Source organism: Takifugu flavidus, chromosome 5 (genome assembly GCF_003711565.1).
Source record: "Takifugu flavidus isolate HTHZ2018 chromosome 5, ASM371156v2, whole genome shotgun sequence".
Lineage (NCBI taxonomy): Eukaryota > Metazoa > Chordata > Actinopteri > Tetraodontiformes > Tetraodontidae > Takifugu > Takifugu flavidus.
The window spans coordinates 12,838,207-12,861,058 of record NC_079524.1 but is presented as its reverse complement, the minus strand read 5'-3'; the positions used below and the strand labels follow the sequence as shown (position 1 = coordinate 12,861,058).

The window sequence follows — 22,852 nt, the reverse complement described above, 5'->3', positions numbered from 1 at the left end:
ATATCAACAATATTAAACATTCATTAACATAAGACCCTTTCAGGGGATAATAATTGAAGCATTGCCAAATGTTAGAACCTTGACGTCAATATAATCATTCCTTGGTTACTATAGCAATAAAAAAAAGAGTTTGAGTTTGAAGGACGAAGACTGAGTCCCCATAAATTCTGACGCAAACCCACAAAATTACAGTATTTTGAAGTGTGTAAAGAAATTTAATTCTACAGAGATTAAATGTTCTACTACTTTATAGCAATTGGTTACCCTTCAAAGTAGTAATTGACCGCGTTTGTAGGTGTCTTGTCAACAGTTGTCAACAGAGTCGTAGGATTTTATTAGTCTCGAAATGTGGGGACGCATATCCGATGTGGCTGCAGTAGCCTCTGTTGGCAGGAGAGGGCGCTGGTAATCACACTACTTGCAGCAAACGTTTTTCCATACATTAGCTTTTTAAATCCTTTACTTTCTGTATTCTACACTGTAGAATATCTCACACCTTAAAGAGACTCACTACCTCCCCCTCAAACTGGTTTATGGCCTGACTTAAACCCATCTTTTAAACGCAAATGAAAAAAGACAAGGAGTTGAGCATATCATCTCTGTAGAAGGTTTTTATAAATATATGATGACAATGGCAACAACGCACACATTAAAGATGAAAATTCAGACCTGGCAGTAAATGATTAAACAGGAGATCTCAGGTTTATGTCAAGTGTAGGAACATGACACATCTGATCATTCTAATGCGTATGTTTTTATGTTTTATTGTTTTTAAAGGAATGTGTGTGTGTATAATCATCCTTGCAAGGATAATCCATCCAACAGGGATTAGGATCAGTATGGCTTCATAATCTGTGTAATGGACGTGGTTTCAAATAAGAGACAGTGAGGAGACGCTGCTGCTCTGTAGCTCCGACCTTTATTCTAGCTTAACACAGTTCCCTACTTCAGGTATACTGTTCCTATACATCCTTATACACCCAGTCTCTTTATACGGTCCACCTTGCATGTAGCATTCACTGGCCCTCAGAAAACAGAGGTCCAGTTTGATAGCACCTTTGAACAAGAAGTCAGATAAAACACAAAATGCTACATGGAAGTAAGTTTAAAAAAACACAGCAATAAAAAGTACTTTTCAGATATGGATTAAAGTGTACATTTAGATTTTAAATATTTCATTAAAAACTTATTTAGAGGAGCTTCAGAGTTTCTTCCCTCATGTTGGTTAGCCAGTAGCTTTTTAAGCTAAACTACAGAAGCTAATGTGACCTTATGCTTCTGCTGGGTTCACTGACATCACAGTTCTTTCATGTTAGTTCCCTGTCTTCATCAGATCTCCTCATGGTGGCTGTGTGACAGTAAAGGCTGGAGCAGCTGGTGCTTTTCCTGACCCAAATTGGCCAGGTATCAGTGAGCTGCAGGGCTGACTGCAATAGTTGTGTTTCAAAGGTTCTTGACAGAGCAGAGAGGAATGAAAATATCACAACCCAGATAAAACCATTTGATTATATGGGGAAAATGACTTTTCAAGGGTAAAAAACCCAGCAAATTTAACCACAAAAAGGTTTGTAGATAATGAATATTTTAGTAAAAGTTATAGCAGAATATACTCAGAATTATTTTCCTGACACCAGCATCCTGAACGGACAATAGTGCAAATCGATTTTGCAGAACAATTCTTTTGGTGACACTGAATTTAGTGGCTTCAAATCCCAAAAACGATCCACATAAATTCTGACATCATTGGCTGCGTCCCCCACAGTAAAGTCTGCGTTTGAGGACTGGACAGGTGCGTTCAAGAGCTGCTGCCCGAAGTCTCCAGCAGGGGGAGCTGCGGGGCGCCTGGTCAACCTCCCAGCAGGCTGATGTATTTATGGGGTGGGAATTAAATATTCTGTGTGTGTGTGTGTGTGTGTGTGTGTGTGTGTGTGTGGAGGATGGGGGGGAGTCAGAGGTCGCTTCTGACTCTGAGATCGGGAGGTAAAATGATGATGATGAAACGCTGCCATGTTGGTGTCACATGACCCGTCCTGCTGAGAGACGACGGCTGCTGCTGGAAGAGCCTCCCGCTTCCATCTTTACCTGTGGGTCACCTGGTTGCTGAGGAGGCCCGGGAACGTCTGCTCTGTTTCTGTGCTTAATGAACCACCTGGAGGAGAGCAGAATTCCACCTGAGTGTCAGCCGTCGGCTTGTGAAACACAGTGTGGATTTACCGTTATGGCAGCTGTACATCCACACGCGGTGGCCGTCATACCGACATCGACATTTCATTACATTGTTGGAGTAATCCGTCTCAGGGACCTCGTAGTTGGGATTTATAACAATCTGCGGAACAGACGGACAACAAATCAACGTGGACTGAGGGAAACAAGAGCAAAGGACCATGGTAAAGTTTACCTGGAAAATGTAGTCTCCGGGTTTGAGGTCGGTGATGTCGATCCACTGGCAGTCGATGTCGTGTCTGTAGGTGTCCCAGCAGCCCACCGTGATGCCCTGCTCTCCAAAGTTGGCACATTCGTACCTTTTTTCAATACCTGTGGATAGAAGTTAAGCGCGACGTTACTCTTCCTGTCGCCGTGGCGTGCGAGAGGCCAACGCCGACACCCGTCTGGGTTTGTTTGTCACCTTCATCACACTCGGAGTCCTCCAGACAGAAGCTGGCTTTGTGGCCTTCTGCCACTTTGGTTCCATTGAGATTGAAGAGGTCGTAAAGGGTGAAGACCTCCATGCTGTGGTAATGCCTACACACACACACACACACACACACACACCAATTTAAACTGAGCTGATTCTGGATTCAGGGTTTTCCTGGAACTTCCTGTTTGTCGTAGCTGAAAATACCGTATTTTCTGGACTATATGTCGCTCCGGAGTTTAAGTCGCACTAGCCAAGAAATGCATAATAAAGAAGAAAAATAGATATACAAGTCAAACTGGACTATAAGTCATTTTGGGGGAAAATTTATTTGATAAAATCCGAGACCAAGAACATACATTTCATCTTGAAAGGCAATTAGCAATCCGTTAGCATGGATTAGCAATAGGGTTACGGTATGCTAACATAACAAATTCAGCTACATGACCCACAACGAACTGAGTATGTGTCTGCTTTGTTAACGTAACATATTAACAGTTATTCAGATAACTATAGCATAAAGAACATCCGACCAAGTTTACCAAACAATCAAGTCTAACTGCATAGACGAAGCACCGCTTCTTCTTCTGCGTCACTAAAGGAACTCGTTCCTCAGGTACACACGCCTAGAGCGCCATCTTGTGAATGTCAGTGTGAAAATAATGAACATGTGAAATTCTGTAATAATGTATTTATTTAACATATAAGTCGCTCCGGAGTACAAGTCGTGCTCCCTGACAAACTATGAAAAAAAGTGCGACTTATAGTCCGGAAAATACGGTAGATGGAGTTCCAGACTCAATGAGCTCTCACCTGTGACAGTCGTGCCAGACCCACGAGTGTCGGTCGGCTTTGGGCCTGAAGTCCGACTGGCCGTTGTTGTGGATCTGCGAGGAGAACCGCAACAGGCGTCGGTACGAGTTGGCCGGTGTTTGGCTGGAGGCGGACGCCAGGCAGTTCTCCTCGGAAGCACACTGCAGCATGAACATGGGTCGGTCCTCCATGTAGGTGGTCTGCTCCACCACCTGAGGGTTGAGAACCAGGTCAGGAGCCGCTGTGAACAGAAGAAGAGTCGGGTTTACAAACAAAGAAGAAGAAAAGTTGCCTTGGAAAAATCCGAAATCAAACTGTCCTAAATGTCTGGAAGTTCACAATCTACAGAACCTTCAGCAATCGCCATGGTTACATGACAGCAACTCTTACTCTCTGAACAGGAGACGCCGGCGGCGTGTTGTCCTCCTCCTTTGGGGCAGTTGAGGTGAGCTCCATGATGCAGGCAGTGTGACAACGACATCTCTGTGCCGGAGCAGCGCACCCCGCTCATCACCACAACGTCGGCACCGACCTGTCCTGGCCAGTACCACGTCTCCTGAATGCCGAGCAAAGCGCCAAATGTTTGAAAATGCTTATGTCCACAGTCGTGGAGAAATGGTCTCCATGTTCTTGTGTGCTCCTCACGACCGTTTACCGACATAATTATCGCACAACGCCGTTAATCACACATGCGTCTCCTCGGGACAGTCATTATCAGCTGTGGCCACACGGGGGCGCCGTCTACCAACGTGCGGGTTGGTCTTGTGCTCAGTGGAGCCGTCGCCACACTCTCCTCAGGCACAGACTTGTGAATTTCTGGAGTTCATACTTGGACCGAGAAGAACGCAAACTGAGAAAGGCATCAATATACGTTCTTGACCATATCGGCATTCCTTGTGTACTTGTGAAACGTCATCATTCATCTCCCAATTACTATTCCAATTTTAAGTACACAAGTACCATGTGCGCCACCAACCGCAGCAACAACAGAGGAAAAATACATACTTGAAAGTACGGATGTTAAAATAAGGAACTCCAGAAGTTCACAAGTCTGTCCTGCATTGCTTGTATTGGCAAACACAATAAAGCAAACGAGAAACAATAAATCTAAGATCACTGATCCTCAATAAACTTTTATGTTTTTATCTTTGCAGTAGATGTTTTCCGAGGCCATAATGTTTCAATTAAGTCAAATATTAAAACAATAAATTTTTATAACAAAAAAGGGACAAATTTGATCATCAGCTCTTAATAAGCTATTTAAGAAGAAAATCTGCTTATTTTCCCTGGCAGAAAAAGAGATTGTGGACTGTTATTAGACCAGGATTATACAGTTGGCACTGATACAGGGAAAGAGAGTAATTGATAAAAAGCCTGAAATGAATTTATTTTTCATATTTGTATAAGAGGAATATTTAAAGATATGCAGTCCAGCACCTTCATGTTCCGATGACCCTCACCTGAAAAGCGTTGCTGGCAAAGCCCAGGCCCAGCTGACGGCAGACTACCATGGCCTCCATGGTTCCCCAGCCCTCACTGCACACCGTCCCCCACACCAGAGAGCCGTTCCTCTCCATCAGAACCTCCACACGGCCCTCGTAGGGAGTGCGGCCTCCGCTCAGACGCAGCTGCAGGCAGAAAAACCGATACAGACCTTTTCAGACCTGAATCACTTAGAAGGCATCGAAGCTACAGAGAAGAAGAGTTTAACTTCCTGCCAACATGCTTGTGGACCGAAATCCGAAGGTTTCGGTCCGACTGTGTGTTTCAGAGCTCTTGTTGCTGTGAGTGAGACATGAGTAATCACCATCTCCTGGAAGCCCATGGCAGGAACGTTGCACCGCACCGCCGCGTCCTCCTCGTGGCTGCAGCCCAGAGCGTCTTTGTTGAACTGACACTCGGTGACGGACTTCTCAAATCCAGAACACCGCACCTCATTCATGTGGACCGGACCCATTCCTGACAGAGGACAGCAGGTTATTCACACCCCAGTTCTGTGAGGAACACTCGTTTCTGTCTGTTTTTCCACCTGAGAACTGGTCAGACTGTGACCTGTTCAGACAGACGGCTGATCCGACCCTGAACTAAGAGGGGGTGCGCTCCAAACCCTTCAGAAAGAACCAGCAGGTCCAACACTTTGACTCGTAAAAGTCAACACACTTAAACAACATACGCGGTCCCCTCTAAAACTAAAAAACACACTTCACATGGGTGTGTGTGTTTGTTCTGACCAGCCGGTGGCGCTGTGACCTGCCTTTGCTGACTGTTCTCACCAGGCTCACATTTCCAGCAGAACCAGGACTTCCACAAAATTCCACAACTCTGAGGTAGTTTTTTTCCTGAGGGGGGACCGAGTGACTGGATACGGCTGAAGGTCTTCCTTGCAGCCCTGATCTACTTCATTTAGTTCTGACACATTTGAAATTGAACAGACAGAAACTGGCTGGTTTTCATTGCGTCCTGGGCGAGAGCTTGAGCCTACCTTGACCCAGGCGCCCACCGGACAGCGCTTCTTTGGCCGTGCCGAAGCCCAGCTCTCGACACACCACGGTAGCGGACAGGAGGTCCCATTTGTCATCACATATGGTTCCCCACTCCCCGTTTTTCAGTACCTCCACTCGGCCCTCGCCGACAATGGCTCCGCCCCGGAGACGTACCAATGGCTGCTGGAGGTGAAGATGGAGGCAGAGAAGAAGTTCACACCCAGCCCACTTGAAAATAAAGGCCTCAGACTACACGAAATGATGAACACAAAGTTCCTGATTATTTATGTTCCACTGAAGGGGCCCCCGCAGGCTTCAGGCTGGAATGTTGTGAAGGAAAAAAGATTAGAAATTATTGCGTAACTCACAGGAGGGAAGAATGGAAAGAGGATATATGTGCATGTAGCACAGATGCCCCAGCAGTGCCTAAACACATCACGAGATTGTCAACCAGGAAATGCAGCTGGTATCTACACAAATGTATCAGTAGTCTCCACATCGTTCACATTCTGGCTGGCTGAAGAACCAGGCTGCAAGATTTGACTACTTTTACTACCGAAAGTGTGAACTGACGACCTGCTCCAGTCTCTGTCCACAGACCCCCTGTTACCTCCGAATATCCTCGTTTTTTAGAAGGACAACCGTCTAGTTGTTCTCATGCCGACCTTACCTCTTGACGGAAGGCTTTCCTGAATCCAGTCATGGCGGTCGGGGCGAAGGCTCTCCCGGGAACGCAGCTCACCACCACCGGCAGGCCTCCATGACAGGTACTGTTGGACTTGAGGGACGTCAGCTGTCCCAGTTTACAGCTGGACAGGTGGGCTTCATTGCCAGTGCAGTTGACAGAGTAGTCCCAGTAGGTGGGCTTCTTCCTGCGAGCAAACATCCTGGACAGACGGAGGAGGCGGAACCAACATGTTGAAATACGTCAGTGGGCTGGAGTTTGACCAGCAGGTCACCTGGTGCAGAATGATGATGCCAGACATCTAAAGTTTGGTGACCAAAGGCCAGAAAGGAGGAACGCGACTGTGGTTTCACCTGCGATCACGTCTGCACGCCGCTCCCGACTAAGTTTAATGGAATTTGTCACTTCAGGCACGTTTGCTCAAATCTGATTGGATGAAAAATGGTGAAATCCTTCAACTTGCTCAAGGGCAAGTGATCTACGATCAATCTCTGCCATAAGACAGAAGAAGGGCCACGGGGCCATTTTAATTAATAGAATTCATTAATCAAGGTTTCACAAAAGGATTTGTCTGATCAGCATCATGAAACCATGCGAGTGCGACAGCATTGGCACACTGTGTAATTAATACCGCCGGGAAAAGGTTAGCAAAAAGACTTCCTTCTCTCGGAAAGTGGGGTTAATTACAAGCCTCTGTCCACATTTATTACAGAGGCCATGTGCATTTCATGAAGCTGGTTTCCAGAACAGAATGTCCCGCCGCAGATGGGAGGAAAGAAAGTTGGATGTGAAGGATCGACCCTCTCTCATCTCCCTTTGACTTCAAATGCTATCAAGTTAGCGTGGAACCACCTTGACAACCTCACCCTGGTCTCTTCTGATCGGTCTCTGATCGCGGCCCCCTCCTGATGCAGGTGTGAGTTATGTGCTCATCACACATATGGAAACACCACAGAGAAAACTGCAGAAAGGTGTCGTATATTCATCTGAGCAAAGATCCGCCCCCGTTTTTGGGATGTTCCAGCCTGTCTGGGGCAGCACGGTCAACAAAAATTAGCATGTAAAGAGAAAAGCTTCGCCAACCGCGGCGAGATACAAAAAATGTGCTTAGGCCTGAAAATAGAGCCCATAATCTGGATTCAACCAAACTGGTCACGCAGTGACATCATATTATTACAGAGATCACCGAGTTCTGTCAGACCACACACCTCGCTTTCATGGCTGTGAGCGGGAGAATGTGCTGACATGCTAACGGAAGATTAAAGTACCCACGCTCCGCTGTGGTTATATAAGTTACAGGAAATTTGGACATGGACATTAAAGGAGCGTTATCGTGAGTGCGGGACGCTGCCATTAACCTGTGGCTTTACGGCCTCCGCGTGATTACAATTTATACGTCTGGCCACATATTACATCAGGGTTCTGGAACGCACGGACGCTCCGTGCTCAGAAGACTGGGGCCTTCGAGGAAAGGAGCCAACGGAAGATTCCGGTTTAGAAGAAATGAAAGGCCGGGTTCCTCAGTCACAGCCCCAGCCCCGTTACAGAGGCCACGCCTCCCCACGGTGAACTCACTTGTAGACTCTGGCGTTGTAATTCTTCTCTCCGGGGAACCCAAACATGCCGCAGATGACCCTGCTGTTCAGCTCGTTCCATTCGCTGTCGCAGATCTGCTTCCATTTCCCGCCGTCCTTCACCTCCACATAGCCCTCCGTCACCGGGACGCGCTTCCGTAATGCTGACAGGATGGCTCGTATACGCACATCTTCCACTTGGATATCCAGGTTCTGCAGAAAGAAAACATTGAAACCATCATTTCCTGGCCTCCAGGCTTAACGTTTGAATCGATTTCTGCATCTTGAACGGCTGAATTTATAGATTCTCCCTTTTGAATTAACCTGATTTTTCTTTTTTGGACATAATGTCTTGTTAATCTGTCCTCTGCATGTCACTCTGAAGCTTCTTCCATTAATGTGTTTCTGGTTTCTGCAACATAAATTGTTTATACATACATACACAGTCTTTCCCTTCCCCGCTGCCACTTCCTTGTCTCTCAATCTTCTTCCAAGTCACTGAAACATTTTTCCAGGAAGCACCTTGTTAATGTTGACCTGCTGTTTCTGGATTGTTACCAAAATTTACTTCACCCAGCTGAAGTGGGACCCAGTTATGAAAGTGATTCTTCCCAGTTAGCTCGCAGTGTTTTAAGTGTTCCTTCCTGCAGTTTTGGAAACACATTTCATTTCCTCTGAGTAAATTCTCATTTAATCTTAGAGACTTTTTTCACTTTTTGGTTACTAAAGATTGTGACTATAATCTCAAGAAGATCCAAACAAATAAATCTCTTTTTTTTCTGCCAGACTTTTGCAGGATGAGATAAACGTTTTCCACAGACCGAACCCAAATTCTTCTGCTGGCGAGGAGCCTGCCGGCTGCTGCTCGGCACCATACCCGCACTATTCTGACGGATTCAAAGAAAAATGAGTGAAGAATGAGAGAACGAGAAGGATGGATGATAACCACAATAAGAACTGCAGAATAAAAGTCTGCGTTAGTCTGTGCGTTCTTTTATACGCTGCACAATGAGGATCAAAGTCAGGACCTCTTGTCTGCTCCTCACAATACACAAAGTTGTGTTTCACGTTTTAGGCTTGGTTTTCATTTTCAGGTCAAAGTTGGGTGTAGGTTAAGGTCACTGTGGTGGGTTTTCCATTTGCTGTCCAACATTTAGCTAAAAGCCACAGTGAACCAATCCCACTGACTGTCAACAGCAGTGGGCGCAGTCAAACACACAGCAGTGCATTTTCCGTAATATTCACACTTCTATGTACTCTGGAGGAGCAGAACTCTTTTCTGGAGGTTTTGTACAGCCCAAAGGAAAAAGTGGAGCAGATGGAAAAGTGATTATGGGGAAAGGAGGAGGTGAAGGGGCCTTGATCTGCAGTTCCCCATCTTTACTGAGGGAGGCGCTGTTTGACATCCACACCTCGCTGTCCTCAGGGGTAGCCTCACCACCCCTCAGTGCCCCTCTTATCTCCTGGGTGTTTGTGGGAGACCAATAAGGGTGAGTTCAGTTCTGTGGTGAATTCTCAACAGAAACACTCCAGAGTTGAGAAACCGACTGTGGTTTCCTGTAAACTTCCCAACTGGATATTTATAACGTGCAGAATTATATTATGTTCTTGATGCTAAAGCCAGGTTTAGGAGTGAGGGAATCACTTGCTGACCTTGCTCTAGGTCACATTTCTGACCTTTTCAGACCGACTGAACCTAAAGAGACAAACTGTTGGGCTTTGTCTCAACCTGTCTGTCCAACCAACTCTTAAAACCTGATTTTAAATCTCTTTTTTTATTTGAATGCGTTTTTACTGACTGCCGTCCTATATAAATGCATCACAGCCTCCACACACTTGAAACAAAACAGACTGTCAAACACTTGCGCCGACTAAATTAGTTCAAGTAGAGCTGGTTAGCGAGCTGCTAATCTTCAAACCAGATCTCAAAGAGCCAGTGGAATGCTGTCAAATCGTCAGAGTGCAGTGGTTCTATCATCAGAAACTCAGTTACAGGAAGTTCTACAGAAGCTACGCCTAAGCTGCTGCTGCTATCCATGGTTAGCTGCAGGAGACTACATCAATCTGTCAGAACCACAGCGCTGACAACCCTGGAGCTGCAAAGGTTCTATCTTCTTCCTGATAGTCGTCAGGATAAAGGGTCATCGGGGTGGGTCACTACAACTACAGTACATAACTAAATAAATAAATAAAATAAAGGCTTTACCTTCACCTCATGTCATTAAACATCTCCTGAATCATTGAAACCTATTGACTGTTTCCACCACCGCGTTTGGGCTCTCCAGTGGAGTCACGAGCACATTGGCCAACAAAAACAAAGTCTGCAGCTCTGAGAACATGTGTTTCCAATAGAGGTCCTCAAAGAACAAGCACGCCAGCAGAAATCACCTCACACGCTCGGCGAGAGCGACCCAGAAACGTGGGCTGGAAATTCTCTGGACACTCGGAACCAACAACAACACGTCTTAACACTGAGATGTGATGTTCCTCCAGCTGTGACAAACAGCACCGTTAAAACGCTCCTCCGTTGCATCACAAATACCTTTTGTGGAACAAACTGAATGCAGATGTTATGGCTGATCCCAGACCAGCTCACACAGTCGACCATTTTTCTGTACTGACATTCAGCCCTACGAGAAGAACCTGGTTGTCCTCGTCACAGGTGCTGCTGCAGCCTGACCTCAGATCAGTCCCAGCACCTCTGCACCTCTGCACATCTATCCTAGCAGAGCCTCTACCGGAGATCCCGCTGTTGGCTGTTAGCTTAGCTTTGTCACGTCTGCAGGGCATAGTGGGAGAATCCTGAGAACAATATTAAATATATCGAATAGAAGCTACGATGTTGAAAATACCAGATTTTCGCACGTTTGCTCATTAAATGCAGCCGTAACAGCGTAAACATACAGAATATCACAACTACAGACGAGAACGTCGTAATCTAAACTACCCCTCCCCCACCACCACTTTCACCCCGACATCAGGACAAAGCGTTTCATTTTGGAATCCCTGGAGGATAAACATCCGCCTGCGCCGTGCACTGATGCACTGTGGGAATGTGACGCCTCGGGGCAAAAACTCTGGCAGCTGACTAAAAGAATGAGATGGTTAAAACCATCCTGGGGGGGTAATGTGAGATCACAAACATGTGGCAGGTTAAAGGCCTCCAATATGGTGGGAAGGAAAAGTGAAAGGTGTGACCGTGCTCAGGGGGGAGGAGAGACATCAGCAGAGAGAGGTGCTGACTTGTTGTAAGACAACCCCCATGCATACATCCCCAAGTTGTCAGTAGCCTCTGGCCTGAATGATTCTTACCCCAATAGAGATGGCTCACAACAAGGCCCCTAATGTGGACCCACACCAGGCCCTCAGAAACCTCCACAACTGCACTTGTATGTTAGGACGCTGGTCCTGGACTTCAGCTTTGCATTCTTCACCACGATCCCACAGACTCTCATCAATAAACTGGTCACACTGGGTCTGAGTCCATCCATTCAACTGGGAGCAGAACTGCGAGTAAACAACTTCAGATCCTCCCTATCATCCTTAACACCAGCTCCCCCTAAAGATGTGTGTTCAGCTCCCTCCTCTTCTCTCCAGCTCTGTCGGCAGGAAGGCAGGAAATGGAACTCCTGTAGTACTGGAGCAGAGAAAATGACCTGCAAGAATGTGGATAAGAGATGGCGGTGGACTTCAGGAAGGGCCACAACCTCTTCATCCTAGGAGCATTTGCCCCCCCCGTCCTCAGGATGGACAGGGGGCAAATGCTCAGTCATGAATCTGCGATATGATTTTGCAAGGACAGCAGACTCCCTCGGCATCATTGATGTCCTCTTGATTGTGTCAAAATAGAAAAATATTCCAAAATAGGCTGTCTTGTCAAAGCCTAACTGGATCAAATGTCATGAATCTGCGCTACGATTTTGTGTTCCCCACACCGAAAGCCCACATTACTTGATAGAGTTGCGATTTTAGAGGCCTTTTAATTGGGGACAAATGCCCGGCTAGCTCAGTCGGTAGAGCATGAGACTTTTAATCTCAGGGTCATGGGTTCAAGTCCCATGTTGGGCGTGATGCTTTCTGAAGCTCAGTCAAGTTGCAATGACAGAAGACTTCCTCAGCATCATTGATGACTTTTTGATTGTGTCAAAATAGAAAAATATCACAAAAAAAGGCAGTCTTGTAAAAGCCTAACTGGCTCAAATGTCATGAATCTGCGCTGCGATTTTGTGTTTCCCACACTGTAAGCCCACATTACTTGATAGAGTTGCGATTTTAGAGGGCTTTTAATTAGGAAAAAGCGCCAGGCTAGCTCTGTCGGTAGAGCATGAGACTCTTAATCTCAGGGTCGTGGGTTCGAGCCCCACGTTGGGCGATATGTTTTGAGAACATGAATCCACAAGAGAAGCTCCTGCTTACCTAATTCAACCCCCAGGAGCTTCTTTCATGTTTTGCTTTTAGTACTTTATAAAGTTGCGAATTCAGAGGGCTTTTACTTTGAACTTGTGCCTGGCTAGCTCAGATGGTAGAGCATGAGACTTTTAATCTCAGGGTCATGGGTTCAAGTCCCATGTTGGGCGTGATGTTTTCTGAAGCTCAGTTGAGTTGCAATGACAGAAGACTTCCTCAGCATCATTGATGTCTTTTTGATTGTGTCAAAATAGAAAAATATTACAAAAAAGGCTGTCTTGTAAAACCCTAACTGGATCAAATGTCATGAATCTGCACTACGAGTTTGTGTTTCCCACACCGTAAGCCCACATTACTTGATAGAGTTGCGATTTTAGAGGCCTTTTAATTGGGAAAAAACGCCCGGCTAGCTCAGTCGGTAGAGCATGAGACTTTTAATCTCAGGGTCATGGGTTCAAGTCCCATGTTGGGCGTGATGCTTTCTGAAGCTCAGTCAAGTTGCAAGGACAGAAGACTCCCTCAGCAGCATTGATGTCCTTTTGATTGTGTCAAAATAGAAAAATATTAAAAAATAGGCTCTCTTGTAAAACCCTAACTGGATCAAATGGGCCAGATTCACCAATATGTTCTTAAGAATCTTCTTAGATTCTTTCTTAAGTTGTTATTAAGAAGTTTTTTAAGAAAACCCTACGTCGGATTCATCAACGCGTTCGTAAGCCCCAGAATTGTTCGCAGCTGTGTTCTTAGATTGATGAATGCCATCTGTTCGTAAGTTGAAAGCGCGTGCCAGGTGAGTCTAATTAACATACGATTAGCATAAGTCACCGCCCACTAATGCCCATAAAAGGAACTGCAGCAGGACCCTGTAGACAGAGTAAAAAGCAGCCAAATGCCCAAAGCTTGCCTCTCCACGCCTGATTTCTGACGCCGTGTTGAACAATCAAGAAAGGATGGCTAACACGCTTGATAAAATTGCCTCAACCCTGATGACTATAGCCAACACGCTTAAAGAAATCAACGAGAATGTAAAAAAAATAAGAATGTAAAAAAAATAAATGTGTAAAAGCTGTGCTCGGATTGTGACAATAATGCATTTTATTCACAAACGGGCAATTAATCGCGCTCGAACGTGAACCGCGTGCCTGCAGTCTGGCCCCATCATTGCGTCAGGACGCACATCCTCACGGGGTTGTGGCTCTGTGTCCAAACACATCCAGCGCCCCTTTAACATGCCGATGGTGCGTTCAATGGTGGAGCGACTGCGCGCATGCATCTGATTGAATAAAACTCCTGTGGAGTCTGAGGGTTGGTCAGTGGTGTCAACAACCAGGGAGCCAGGGCATATCCTCGATCCCCTAATAAAATAAATCAAGATAAAATCAAATAAAAAGACAGTTTTGGCATGGTTTCCAATTTGGTTGATTAATGTTAAGTCATTGGCACATTTACGTAATTTTAAATTTCTCCGTAAATCACCAAAAATAGGAAATAAAAAAAATAAATAAATATGACAGAATTATCATTGTAATATTGAATTTATTAACTAACTGCACAAGAGAAGAAAACACAACCCTGCCAACATGTCGGCACTGAAATGTGCGCAAGAGTACTCCTGAGTGTTCGTAGGATTTGTTCTTACCTACGAATAAATCCAGGATAAGAAGAAATTGGTGAATGCCACAATCTTCGTAAACTGTTCGTAAATGGGACTTAAGAACAAATTTGTTCGTAAGAACGCTTCGTGAATCTGGCCCAATGTCATGAATCTGCGCCACGAATTTGTGTCCCCCACACCGCAACATTACTTGATAGAGTTGCAATTTTAGAGGCCTTTTAATTGAGGAAAAATGCCCGGCTAGCTCAGTCGGTAGAGCATGAGACTCTTAATCTCAGGGTCGTGGGTTCGAGCCCCACGTTGGGCGATACGTTTTCAGAACATGAATCCACAAGAGAAGCTCCTTCTTACCTAATTCAACCCCCAGGACCTTCTTTCATGTTTTGCCTTTAGTACTTTATAAAGTTGCGAATACAGAGGGCTTTTACTTTGAACTTGTGCCTGGCTAGCTCAGATGGTAGAGCATGAGACTTTTAATCTCAGGGTCATGGGTTCAAGTCCCATGTTGGGCGTGATGCTTCCTTGAAGCTCAGTCAAGTTGCAAGGACAGAAGACTCCCTCAGCAGCATTGATGTCCTTTTGATTGTGTCAAAGTAGAAAAATATTACAAAAAAGGCTGTCTTGTCAAACCCTAACTGGATCAAATGTCATGAATCTGCGCTACGATTTTGTGTTCCCCACACACCGAAAGCCCACATTACTTGATAGAGTTGCGATTTTAGAGGCCTTTTAATTGGGAAAAAACGCCTGGCTAGCTCAGTCGGTAGAGCATGAGACTTTTAATCTCAGGGTCATGGGTTCAAGTCCCATGTTGGGCGTGATGCTTTCTGAAGCTCAGTCAAGTTGCAAGGACAGAAGACTCCCTCAGCAGCATTGATGTCCTTTTGATTGTGTCAAAATAGAAAAATATTAAAAAATAGGCTCTCTTGTAAAACCCTAACTGGATCAGATGTCATGAATCTGCGCCACGAATTTGTGTCCCCCCACACCGAAAGCCAACATTACTTGATAGAGTTGCGATTTTAGAGGCCTTTCAATTGGGGAAAAAACGCCCGGCTAGCTCAGTCGGTAGAGCATGAGACTCTTAATCTCAGGGTCATGGGTTCGAGCACCACGTTGGGCGATATGTTTTCAGGACGAGAAGCTCCTTCTTACCTAATTCAACCCCCAGGAGCTTCTTTTTTCATGTTTTGCCTTTAGTACTTTATAAAGTTGTGAATTCAGAGGGCTTTTGCTTCAAACTTGTGCCTGGCTAGCTCAGATGGTAGAGCATGAGACTTTTAATCTCAGGGTCATGGGTTCAAGTCCCATGTTGGGCGTGATGTTTTCTGAAGCTCAGTCAAGTTGCAATGACAGAAGACTTCCTCAGCATCATTGATGACTTTTTGATTGTGTCAAAATAGAAAAATATCACAAAAAAAGGCTGTCTTGTAAAAGCCTAACTGGCTCAAATGTCATGAATCTGCGCTACGATTTTGTGTTTCCCACACCGTAAGCCCACATTACTTGATAGAGTTGCGATTTTAGAGGGCTTTTAATTGGGATAAAGTGCCGGGCTAGCTCTGTCGGTAGAGCATGAGACTCTTAATCTCAGGGTCGTGGGTTCGAGCCCCACGTTGGGCAATATGTTTTCAGAACATGAACCCACAAGAGAAGCTCCTGCTTCCCTAATTCAACCCCCAGGACTTCTTTCATGTTTTGCTTTTAGTACTTTATAAAGTTGCGAATTCAGAGGGCTTTTACTTTGAACTTGTGCCTGGCTAGCTCAGATGGTAGAGCATGAGACTTTTAATCTCAGGGTCATGGGTTCAAGTCCCATGTTGGGCGTGATGCTTTCTGAAGCTCAGTCAAGTTGCAAGGACAGAAGACTCCCTCAGCAGCATTGATGCCCTTTTGATTGTGTCAAAATAGAAAAATATTAAAAAATAGGCTCTCTTGTAAAACCCCAACTGGATAAAATGTCATGAATCTGCGCCACGAATTTGTGTCCCCCACACCGAAAGCCAACATTACTTAATAGAGTTGCGATTTTAGAGGCCTTTAAATTGCGGAAAAATGCCCGGCTAGCTCAGTCGGTAGAGCATGAGACTCTTAATCTCAGGGTCGTGGGTTCGAGCCCCACGTTGGGCGATATGTTTTCAGGACGAGAAGCTCCTTCTTACCTAATTCAACCCCCAGGACCTTCTTTCATGTTTTGCCTTTAGTACTTTATAAAGTTGCGAATTCAGAGGGCTTTTACTTTGAACTTGTGCCTGGCTAGCTCAGATGGTAGAGCATGAGACTTTTAATCTCAGGGTCATGGGTTCACGTCCCATGTTGGGCGTGATGTTTTCTGAAGCTCAGTCGAATTGCAATGACAGAAGACTTCCTCAGCATCATTGATGTCTTTTTGATTGTGTCAAAATAGAAAAATATTACAAAAAAGGCTGTCTTGTAAAACCCTAACTGGATCAAATGTCATGAATCTGCACTACGATTTTGTGTTTCCCACACCGTAAGCCCACATTACTTGATAGAGTTGCGATTTTAGAGGGCTTTTAATTGGGGAAAAATTCCCGGCTAGCTCAGTCGGTAGAGCATGAGACTCTTAATCTCAGGGTCGTGGGTTCGAGCCCCACGTTGGGCGATATGTTTTCAGGACGAGAAGCTCCTTCTTACCTAATTCAACCCCCAGGATCTTCTTTCATGTTTTGCCTTTAGTACTTTATAAAGTTGCAAATACAGAGGGCTTTTACTTTGAGCTTGTGCCTGGCTAGCTCAGATGGTAGAGCATGAGACTTTTAATCTCAGGGTCATGGGTTCAAGTCCCATGTTGGGCATGATGCTTTCTGAAGCTCAGTCAAGTTGCAAGGACAGAAGACTCTCTCAGCATCATTGATGTCCTTTTGATTGTGTCAAAATAGAAAAATATTAAAAAATAGGCTCTCTTGTAAAACCCTAACTGGATCAAATGTCATGAATCTGTGCCACGAATTTGTGTCCCCCACACCGAAAGCCAACATTACTTGATAGAGTTGCGATTTTAGAGGCCTTTTAATTGGGGAAAAATGCCCGGCTAGCTCAGTCGGTAGAGCATGAGACTCTTAATCTCAGGGTCGTGGGTTCGAGCCCCATGTTGGGCGATATGTTTTCAGAACATGAATCCACAAGAGAAGCTCCTTCTTACCTAATTCAACCCCCAGGAGCTTCTTTCATGTTTTGCCTTTAGTACTTTATAAAGTTGCGAATTCAGAGGGCTTTTATACTGTAATTGTGCCTGGCTAGCTCAGATGGTAGAGCATGAGACTTTTAATCTCAGGGTCATGGGTTCAAGTCCCATGCTGGGCGTGATATTTTCTGAAGCTCAGTCAAGTTGCAATGACAGAAGACTTCCTCAGCATCATTGATGTCCTTTTGATTGTGTCAAAATAGAAAAATATTACAAAACTGGCTGTCTTGTGAAAGCCTAAGTGGTTTAAATGAACAATGAAATGTCATGAATTTGCACTCGTTTAAGAAAAAAATGTGGCTGAACAGCTGAGCTTCAGCTCAGGTTATCATGGTTACCTGTTCCAGCATAAAACATCCAGGTAACCTCAGGAAAGGGTGAGGAGCCAGGTTTTACAGGTGAGCCGCCGCTAATGCTTACATTTCTGCTTTAGATCTGGCTGTCAGAGCCAAACATCACATTTCACAACCTGGGAAAGTTCCTCCAGTGAAAATTGGTGTGGAAGGACATATGGTGAGGGTGTGCGTGGTCACCATGGCAACCACGGGAGTGAAACCCTAAGCCCGCAGGATACCGCAGTGAATAGGACGGTAAACATGAAAGAAAAACCTGACCTCAAAATTCATGGATGACACCGAAGCATCCCAGTGAGTAATGTGATGCAGAGGTCAGAGGTCAGCAAGTGTCTGATGGGGTGATCCAGCATCACCACACGATAATCCCCCCCCTTACCACAACACCACTCCCTGGTGACAGCACAGCCCAGAGGGTGAGTCACCAGATTAGCACTTCCAGATGATAGAGCTGGTTCTGGGGGGGCAGCAAGCTGGTCTACATGTGAGCGCTTTTGTGAATGGAAAATGCTGAGTCGGGCTTTTCTTTAGATCTGACTCCATCTTGACTCCAGACATCTAGACCTGCTCTTGTGTAAACTTTCAACAGGCGGTGGGCCACATAGACCCACAGTTAAAGGGGAACACCACATCTTCATGCACCTCCAACGGTTTCATCGTACCCTACTGAGGTCTTTAACAAACCTCCGACCTCTGACCCCTGATCAGCAGTCCAGCGTGAGACAAACGCTACACAGCAAATTAGCATTTGCTAATTACTTTCTTTCTGAAAAAAAGGCTAGAGCATCAGCCCCTTTTAACTGGTTTATTTAATGTGAGCTACTGCTAATGTCCACCAAATGGCCTAGTGTTGGTGAAGGACAAAAAGAAAAGAAGACCATTGTGTGAATCATAAACAGGCCTCGGGTAGCAGTTATCATCAAAGTTACCATCCAGCTTCAGCTACCAATATTTCACATCACAAATTTTGTGACATCTTTCGCCCTCAAAGGTGTCATTATAGTTCCCAACATCGTGAGTCAGAAACAAAACAAGGAGCTGTCCCGGAGATGACTTTGAAAGACCTTGACTATTGCTGAAGTTGCAGATTTTGTCCTAGACAGGTAGGGGTCAGTCAGGTTTGGCTAAATTAGTTCTAATTAACATTGGTGTACATTTATTCATTTATAAAATATGATACATTCGCTGTCTGGGGACAATTTCCCTGTTGTTGCAGTAATAAAATCCTATAAAAACATTTAAATATCATTGCAATGAGTTTGCACCACAGTTTAATTTAAACCATACTAATGCTGTTCTCCCCTGAAAGCAGCAATCGACTAACGCTACAGGCGGTCGTCAAAATAACTGGGTAAACAATCATGTCATAAATAAAAATTTGTTATTGCTGAATCCCACAACCTATCTGGCACCCTCTGCTCTGGGGGTTAATAGTGTCCAGTAGTTTGAATCTGACTGCAGTACCGGAGTTGGCCACAAATTTAGGAACTCTGAGGGTCAAACAGAAGAACAAGGGAATGTGGAACCATGAGTTCTGAGCGAAGCCATAATTAGCTCGTGGTGGTCATGAGCTGGCAGGTTATTGGTGGACGTTTACACGCTCGGCTGTGACAGTTACGAGTCTGACACCTAATAATTATCAGTTTAACTTACACTGAGGCACTTTCTCTGCAGGCTACAGCACAAGACCGTCTTTAAAGCAGAGGAACCGTTTCCAGGCTGAGACATGTCTGAAAGACCACGGGACGGAGCCCCCGATGTGTTCTCACCTCTACGTGATTGGGAAGAGCGTTGAAGAATCGGAACCCTGGGATCCGCTTGTCGCTGCACACCACGCCCGCGTCCTCAGAGTGTTTACAGTCGGACACGCCGATGCCGTTGGAGGGACAGAGTGCCAGCGTCTTCTCTTTCCCGCTGCAGTGCAGGTTGTCAAACCAGATGGGTCCTGAACAAAAAGACAGCAGCACTCACTCATCACCTCTTTCTGGTAGCCTGGAAACACCATTCGATGCGTAACCTACTCAAGTACCTGTTCCTTTGCCGTATTTGGAGGACGATGACCACGAAACGGCTTCCACGTAGCCCAGTTCCCGGCAAACCACCTGAGCGGCGTGGATGTTGAAGTCGTCATCGCAGACGGTACCCCATTCGCCGTTGTAGTAGACCTCCACGCGGCCCTCGTTGTGCTTCCGCTTGTCTCCTGCTAGCCGCAACTGAATCCTGGGCGTGTCCGGTCCCAACTGTGGGGGGGAATATTGCTCTTGCTCCGGCTCTGGGTAGCCGGGTGGGTAGCCTAGGTGCTCATACTGGGTGAGCACCAGTAAGGGTAATGTGAGCAGAATGAGGGCACAGTGTGGCAAACGAGGTCTGGGCAGCATCTTGATGGGAACTGAAGGACAGAAAGAAAACAGGTCAAACTTGACGCACCTTATTTCAGCCCCGACTGGTGCTAGCTTTAGTATTTCAATGCTAACAGTACAGAGCTTCCGCTAAAACTATGGACAGTTATGGTTCCCTCAGATCTTGGATAAAGGGAGGCGAACCTAAAGGCAGGGGCAGAAATCCATCCAGAACGTCCAGAATGTGGACCCCAGAGCTGGAGCTACAGGGAGGGCTGGTCCACAGCTGCAACGCTCCAATTTAGATCCGCAGGACAGTTTTAGTAGCTCTGATAACAGGTTTTGCAATCCCGGCTGCCTAACCGAACATCTGGATGTGCGGTTTCCTGCGTCACCGGGCGCTCCTACTGTACTTCAACGCCACGTCAGTGTGGACTTCTGGCCTCTGGCAGGTAATGGAAACTACAGGTCAGAGGAACAATCCCATTTTCCTCTGGTTCACTTTCCAAACTGGGTTTGAGCAAGAAATACCTTTAGCCTTGACAGTAACAGGCAATGTCTGAATCACCAGAATCAGACGGATCTTCTGGCTCCAGGGTTGACCTGGTCCTCTGACCTCTGTCAGACAGCAAACACCAATTCCTCCTCTGAGTGTGGACATTTTATGACGACAGCATGCAGCAGAAGTTTCCACGTGTGGAACGCTGAAGAGGCCTTTTGTTTTCTTTACCTTGTTCCCACCAGCAGCTGCAGCTGGTTGTGATTAAATATGAATGTTGGCAAATGCGATAAAAGCGATTAAACCTGTGATAAACTAGCTGGATACGGATGAGTGAAACCAGATCACAGGTCAGAGGTCAGAGACCTTTCCCTCTGAACTCCTGCAGGCTGACGGAGCTCTGAACTTCTCTGCTTCTGTCACAGGACAGAAGTCAGAACGGAGCGTCTCCGGCTGCAGACGAGCCTTCGGCTTGTGTAACGTGGCAGCGGTGACATAAGCCAAAGAAAGGCCGGATCACAGAGCGCTGCGGGGCGCCGCCCGTGAGGGAGACATCAGCCCGGAGCAATCAGGAGGGCAAAGAGATGGAGTCGAGGTGATGCCCTCACCGATGTCACCAATACCATGAATCTAAAGAACATGGACCTCACAGGCCAGACGGCGGCAGAACACACCAACTTCTACAGAAAAACAATCAAAACCTTCTCCTGAGCTGAGGAATTGAAACGCTTCAGCGAAGCCACGCCCCTTCTGCGCCGCAGCGCTCTTTGACACATAACTCATGTTGTTTAAAGAAACAAAGGACAAATATGGATCCAGATTCCTGCCTGGTGTTTTTCATCCAGCTGTAGACTGAAGAACCAAAAAAACCCTGACAGCTGGAAGAGTTACGCTCTGCAGCGTTCCATCTCAGTCCAGCAGAACTACGTGACAAAAACACTTCCCTGATGTGACGGGATGGCAGGGGTGAAGCTTTAGGCCCCGCCCACAGGGGTCACCACCGAGGAGCTCCAGCTTATCCAGCTTTAACATTCCCACAATTGTCTGATGTTCATGTGAAGACCCAGAACTGAGCATCTCAAAAATTTAGCAGCATCGCTGAAGGAGCGACGATAATAGCATCAACTGAACAATGGGACATTTTACGTCTTCCCGAGAAGAAGGTTCCATACAAAGAACCTTTACAGGCAGAGTACAACATGCAGGATCATCTCACTAATAGCTAGAAGTGGTAAAAGCAACATTTCAAATGTCCAGTGTGGCATCTGCAGCTAGCTTCGCTAATGAATGCAAGAAAAGTCTTCGACATCACATCAGGGTGGTTTTTATGGTTCCTTTCTCAGTAATAAACAATATATAAACCAATATATATTCACAACCGCAGCCACAGTGACTCGTTGTCACCTCTAGAGGCAACAAGTGGTATTACAATCCAGGATACACCCAGGCTAGAGGATTAGCATGCTAATTTACTCGGTTACCTTAGTAACCGTTCCCATAATGTCGATGAGGTTATTTTTTTTCTGGAATTACAGTCAGAATAAAGAAAAGTGCCTGTTGCAGATGGTTTTTTTTAAAAACTTTAAAACATTTAAATTTACACAATGTGATTGTTTGTCATGACCGCACAATTTTACGCTTTCAGTTGTTGACGTTTTTCAGCTGGTTCTGTAACAAAGAAAGTTTGGATAATTGATCATGTTCATGAGAACTTTAAATGTTAGCGAGCCCCCTTCTGATTCACCTGTTTACTTATGTGCAACTATAAAGAAAAAAACAGAATTAGGTCTGGATTTTTTTTTTCCAAAGAAGCTTGATAAAGTTTGTATTTTATTCTCTGCATCATGAAAAATAAATCAAAAAGTTAAATCCACGCAGAACACTGAAGTCTCCTGAGGTCCTCGGAACACCTTTTAAGCCCTGGATCGGTCACCACTATCACGAACGGTCGAACTCACCTCTCTGGTCCGTCTGGAGGTCGTGAGCTCCCGCACGCAGCACCGCACAAAGCCGAGACACGAGTCAGCTGAAACTTTCACTCCCGCTCATGTATAATGTCAGACCACGCCCACTTCAGGATGACCGCAGAGAGCCGAACCGAACCAGAACATCATGCTGCTTTCAAAGACTGTCGGACAAAGTTTAAACTGAGTTGACCGCGCTCCCAGTTGAAAACCTGCAGCTGCGTTCAGGGTCTAAAAACACAAACTCCTTTCTGTTGCTGTTGGTGTGTGAAGAAAA

The 22,852-nt window shown here is 45.7% G+C and overlaps 1 protein-coding gene, 1 long non-coding RNA gene and 17 other non-coding genes across 21 annotated transcripts; 17 read left to right on the top strand and 2 right to left on the bottom strand.

The window, feature by feature from the left end:
- Positions 1–598: 598 nt before the first annotated feature.
- loxl2b (lysyl oxidase-like 2b) lies at positions 599–22,726 on the bottom strand. Of its 3 annotated transcripts, XM_057034094.1 has the most exons (15): positions 20,644–21,062; positions 20,317–20,557; positions 19,803–20,162; positions 19,543–19,718; positions 8,192–8,403; positions 6,602–6,818; positions 5,931–6,114; positions 5,256–5,407; positions 4,909–5,076; positions 3,839–4,004; positions 3,449–3,689; positions 2,627–2,742; positions 2,399–2,535; positions 2,215–2,326; positions 599–2,149 (listed from the first exon to the last, which is right to left on the bottom strand). In XM_057034094.1, exons 3-15 carry the CDS (start codon positions 20,149–20,151, stop codon positions 2,079–2,081), a joined length of 2,301 nt encoding a protein of 766 aa, XP_056890074.1. In that variant the 5' UTR covers positions 20,152–20,162; positions 20,317–20,557; positions 20,644–21,062; the 3' UTR covers positions 599–2,078. The 3 variants fall into 3 exon arrangements, with proteins under 3 accessions (XP_056890074.1, XP_056890073.1, XP_056890075.1); XM_057034093.1 differs by lacking the exons at positions 20,317–20,557; positions 20,644–21,062 and adding an exon at positions 22,570–22,726; XM_057034095.1 differs by lacking the exons at positions 20,317–20,557; positions 20,644–21,062 and adding an exon at positions 22,570–22,726 and having other exon boundaries at positions 5,931–6,111.
- On the top strand, positions 12,186–12,258 carry trnak-uuu (transfer RNA lysine (anticodon UUU)). Its single transcript has one exon. It is a non-coding gene; the product is annotated as a tRNA-Lys (tRNA).
- Positions 12,490–12,562, top strand: trnak-cuu (transfer RNA lysine (anticodon CUU)). The gene has a single exon. It is a non-coding gene; the product is annotated as a tRNA-Lys (tRNA).
- Positions 12,695–12,767, top strand: trnak-uuu (transfer RNA lysine (anticodon UUU)). The gene has a single exon. It is a non-coding gene; the product is annotated as a tRNA-Lys (tRNA).
- Positions 12,998–13,070, top strand: trnak-uuu (transfer RNA lysine (anticodon UUU)). Its single transcript has one exon. It is a non-coding gene; the product is annotated as a tRNA-Lys (tRNA).
- Positions 13,670–14,357, bottom strand: LOC130526439 (uncharacterized). The gene is made up of 2 exons (XR_008950745.1): positions 14,237–14,357; positions 13,670–13,952 (listed from the first exon to the last, which is right to left on the bottom strand). It is a non-coding gene; the product is annotated as an uncharacterized LOC130526439 (long non-coding RNA).
- Positions 14,447–14,519, top strand: trnak-cuu (transfer RNA lysine (anticodon CUU)). Its single transcript has one exon. It is a non-coding gene; the product is annotated as a tRNA-Lys (tRNA).
- On the top strand, positions 14,652–14,724 carry trnak-uuu (transfer RNA lysine (anticodon UUU)). Its single transcript has one exon. It is a non-coding gene; the product is annotated as a tRNA-Lys (tRNA).
- Positions 14,958–15,030, top strand: trnak-uuu (transfer RNA lysine (anticodon UUU)). Its single transcript has one exon. It is a non-coding gene; the product is annotated as a tRNA-Lys (tRNA).
- trnak-cuu (transfer RNA lysine (anticodon CUU)) lies at positions 15,263–15,335 on the top strand. Its single transcript has one exon. It is a non-coding gene; the product is annotated as a tRNA-Lys (tRNA).
- Positions 15,459–15,531, top strand: trnak-uuu (transfer RNA lysine (anticodon UUU)). The gene has a single exon. It is a non-coding gene; the product is annotated as a tRNA-Lys (tRNA).
- Positions 15,763–15,835, top strand: trnak-cuu (transfer RNA lysine (anticodon CUU)). Its single transcript has one exon. It is a non-coding gene; the product is annotated as a tRNA-Lys (tRNA).
- Positions 15,967–16,039, top strand: trnak-uuu (transfer RNA lysine (anticodon UUU)). Its single transcript has one exon. It is a non-coding gene; the product is annotated as a tRNA-Lys (tRNA).
- trnak-cuu (transfer RNA lysine (anticodon CUU)) lies at positions 16,270–16,342 on the top strand. Its single transcript has one exon. It is a non-coding gene; the product is annotated as a tRNA-Lys (tRNA).
- trnak-uuu (transfer RNA lysine (anticodon UUU)) lies at positions 16,463–16,535 on the top strand. Its single transcript has one exon. It is a non-coding gene; the product is annotated as a tRNA-Lys (tRNA).
- Positions 16,766–16,838, top strand: trnak-cuu (transfer RNA lysine (anticodon CUU)). The gene has a single exon. It is a non-coding gene; the product is annotated as a tRNA-Lys (tRNA).
- Positions 16,959–17,031, top strand: trnak-uuu (transfer RNA lysine (anticodon UUU)). The gene has a single exon. It is a non-coding gene; the product is annotated as a tRNA-Lys (tRNA).
- On the top strand, positions 17,262–17,334 carry trnak-cuu (transfer RNA lysine (anticodon CUU)). Its single transcript has one exon. It is a non-coding gene; the product is annotated as a tRNA-Lys (tRNA).
- Positions 17,467–17,539, top strand: trnak-uuu (transfer RNA lysine (anticodon UUU)). The gene has a single exon. It is a non-coding gene; the product is annotated as a tRNA-Lys (tRNA).
- Positions 22,727–22,852: the final 126 nt, after the last annotated feature.

Bases quoted from the DNA above. Each gene is read 5' to 3' on its own strand.
- loxl2b (XM_057034093.1), bottom strand. From the start codon at position 20,151: ATGCTGCCCAGACCTCGTTTGCCACACTGTGCCCTCATTCTGCTCACA. The intron at 4,005-4,908 runs GTGAGGGTCATC...CTCGGCATTCAG, and splicing joins TTGCCAGCAACGCTTTTCAG to GAGACGTGGTACTGGCCAGG. The intron at 2,150-2,214 runs GTAAATCCACAC...GCTCTCCTCCAG, and splicing joins GATGTACAGCTGCCATAACG to GTGGTTCATTAAGCACAGAA.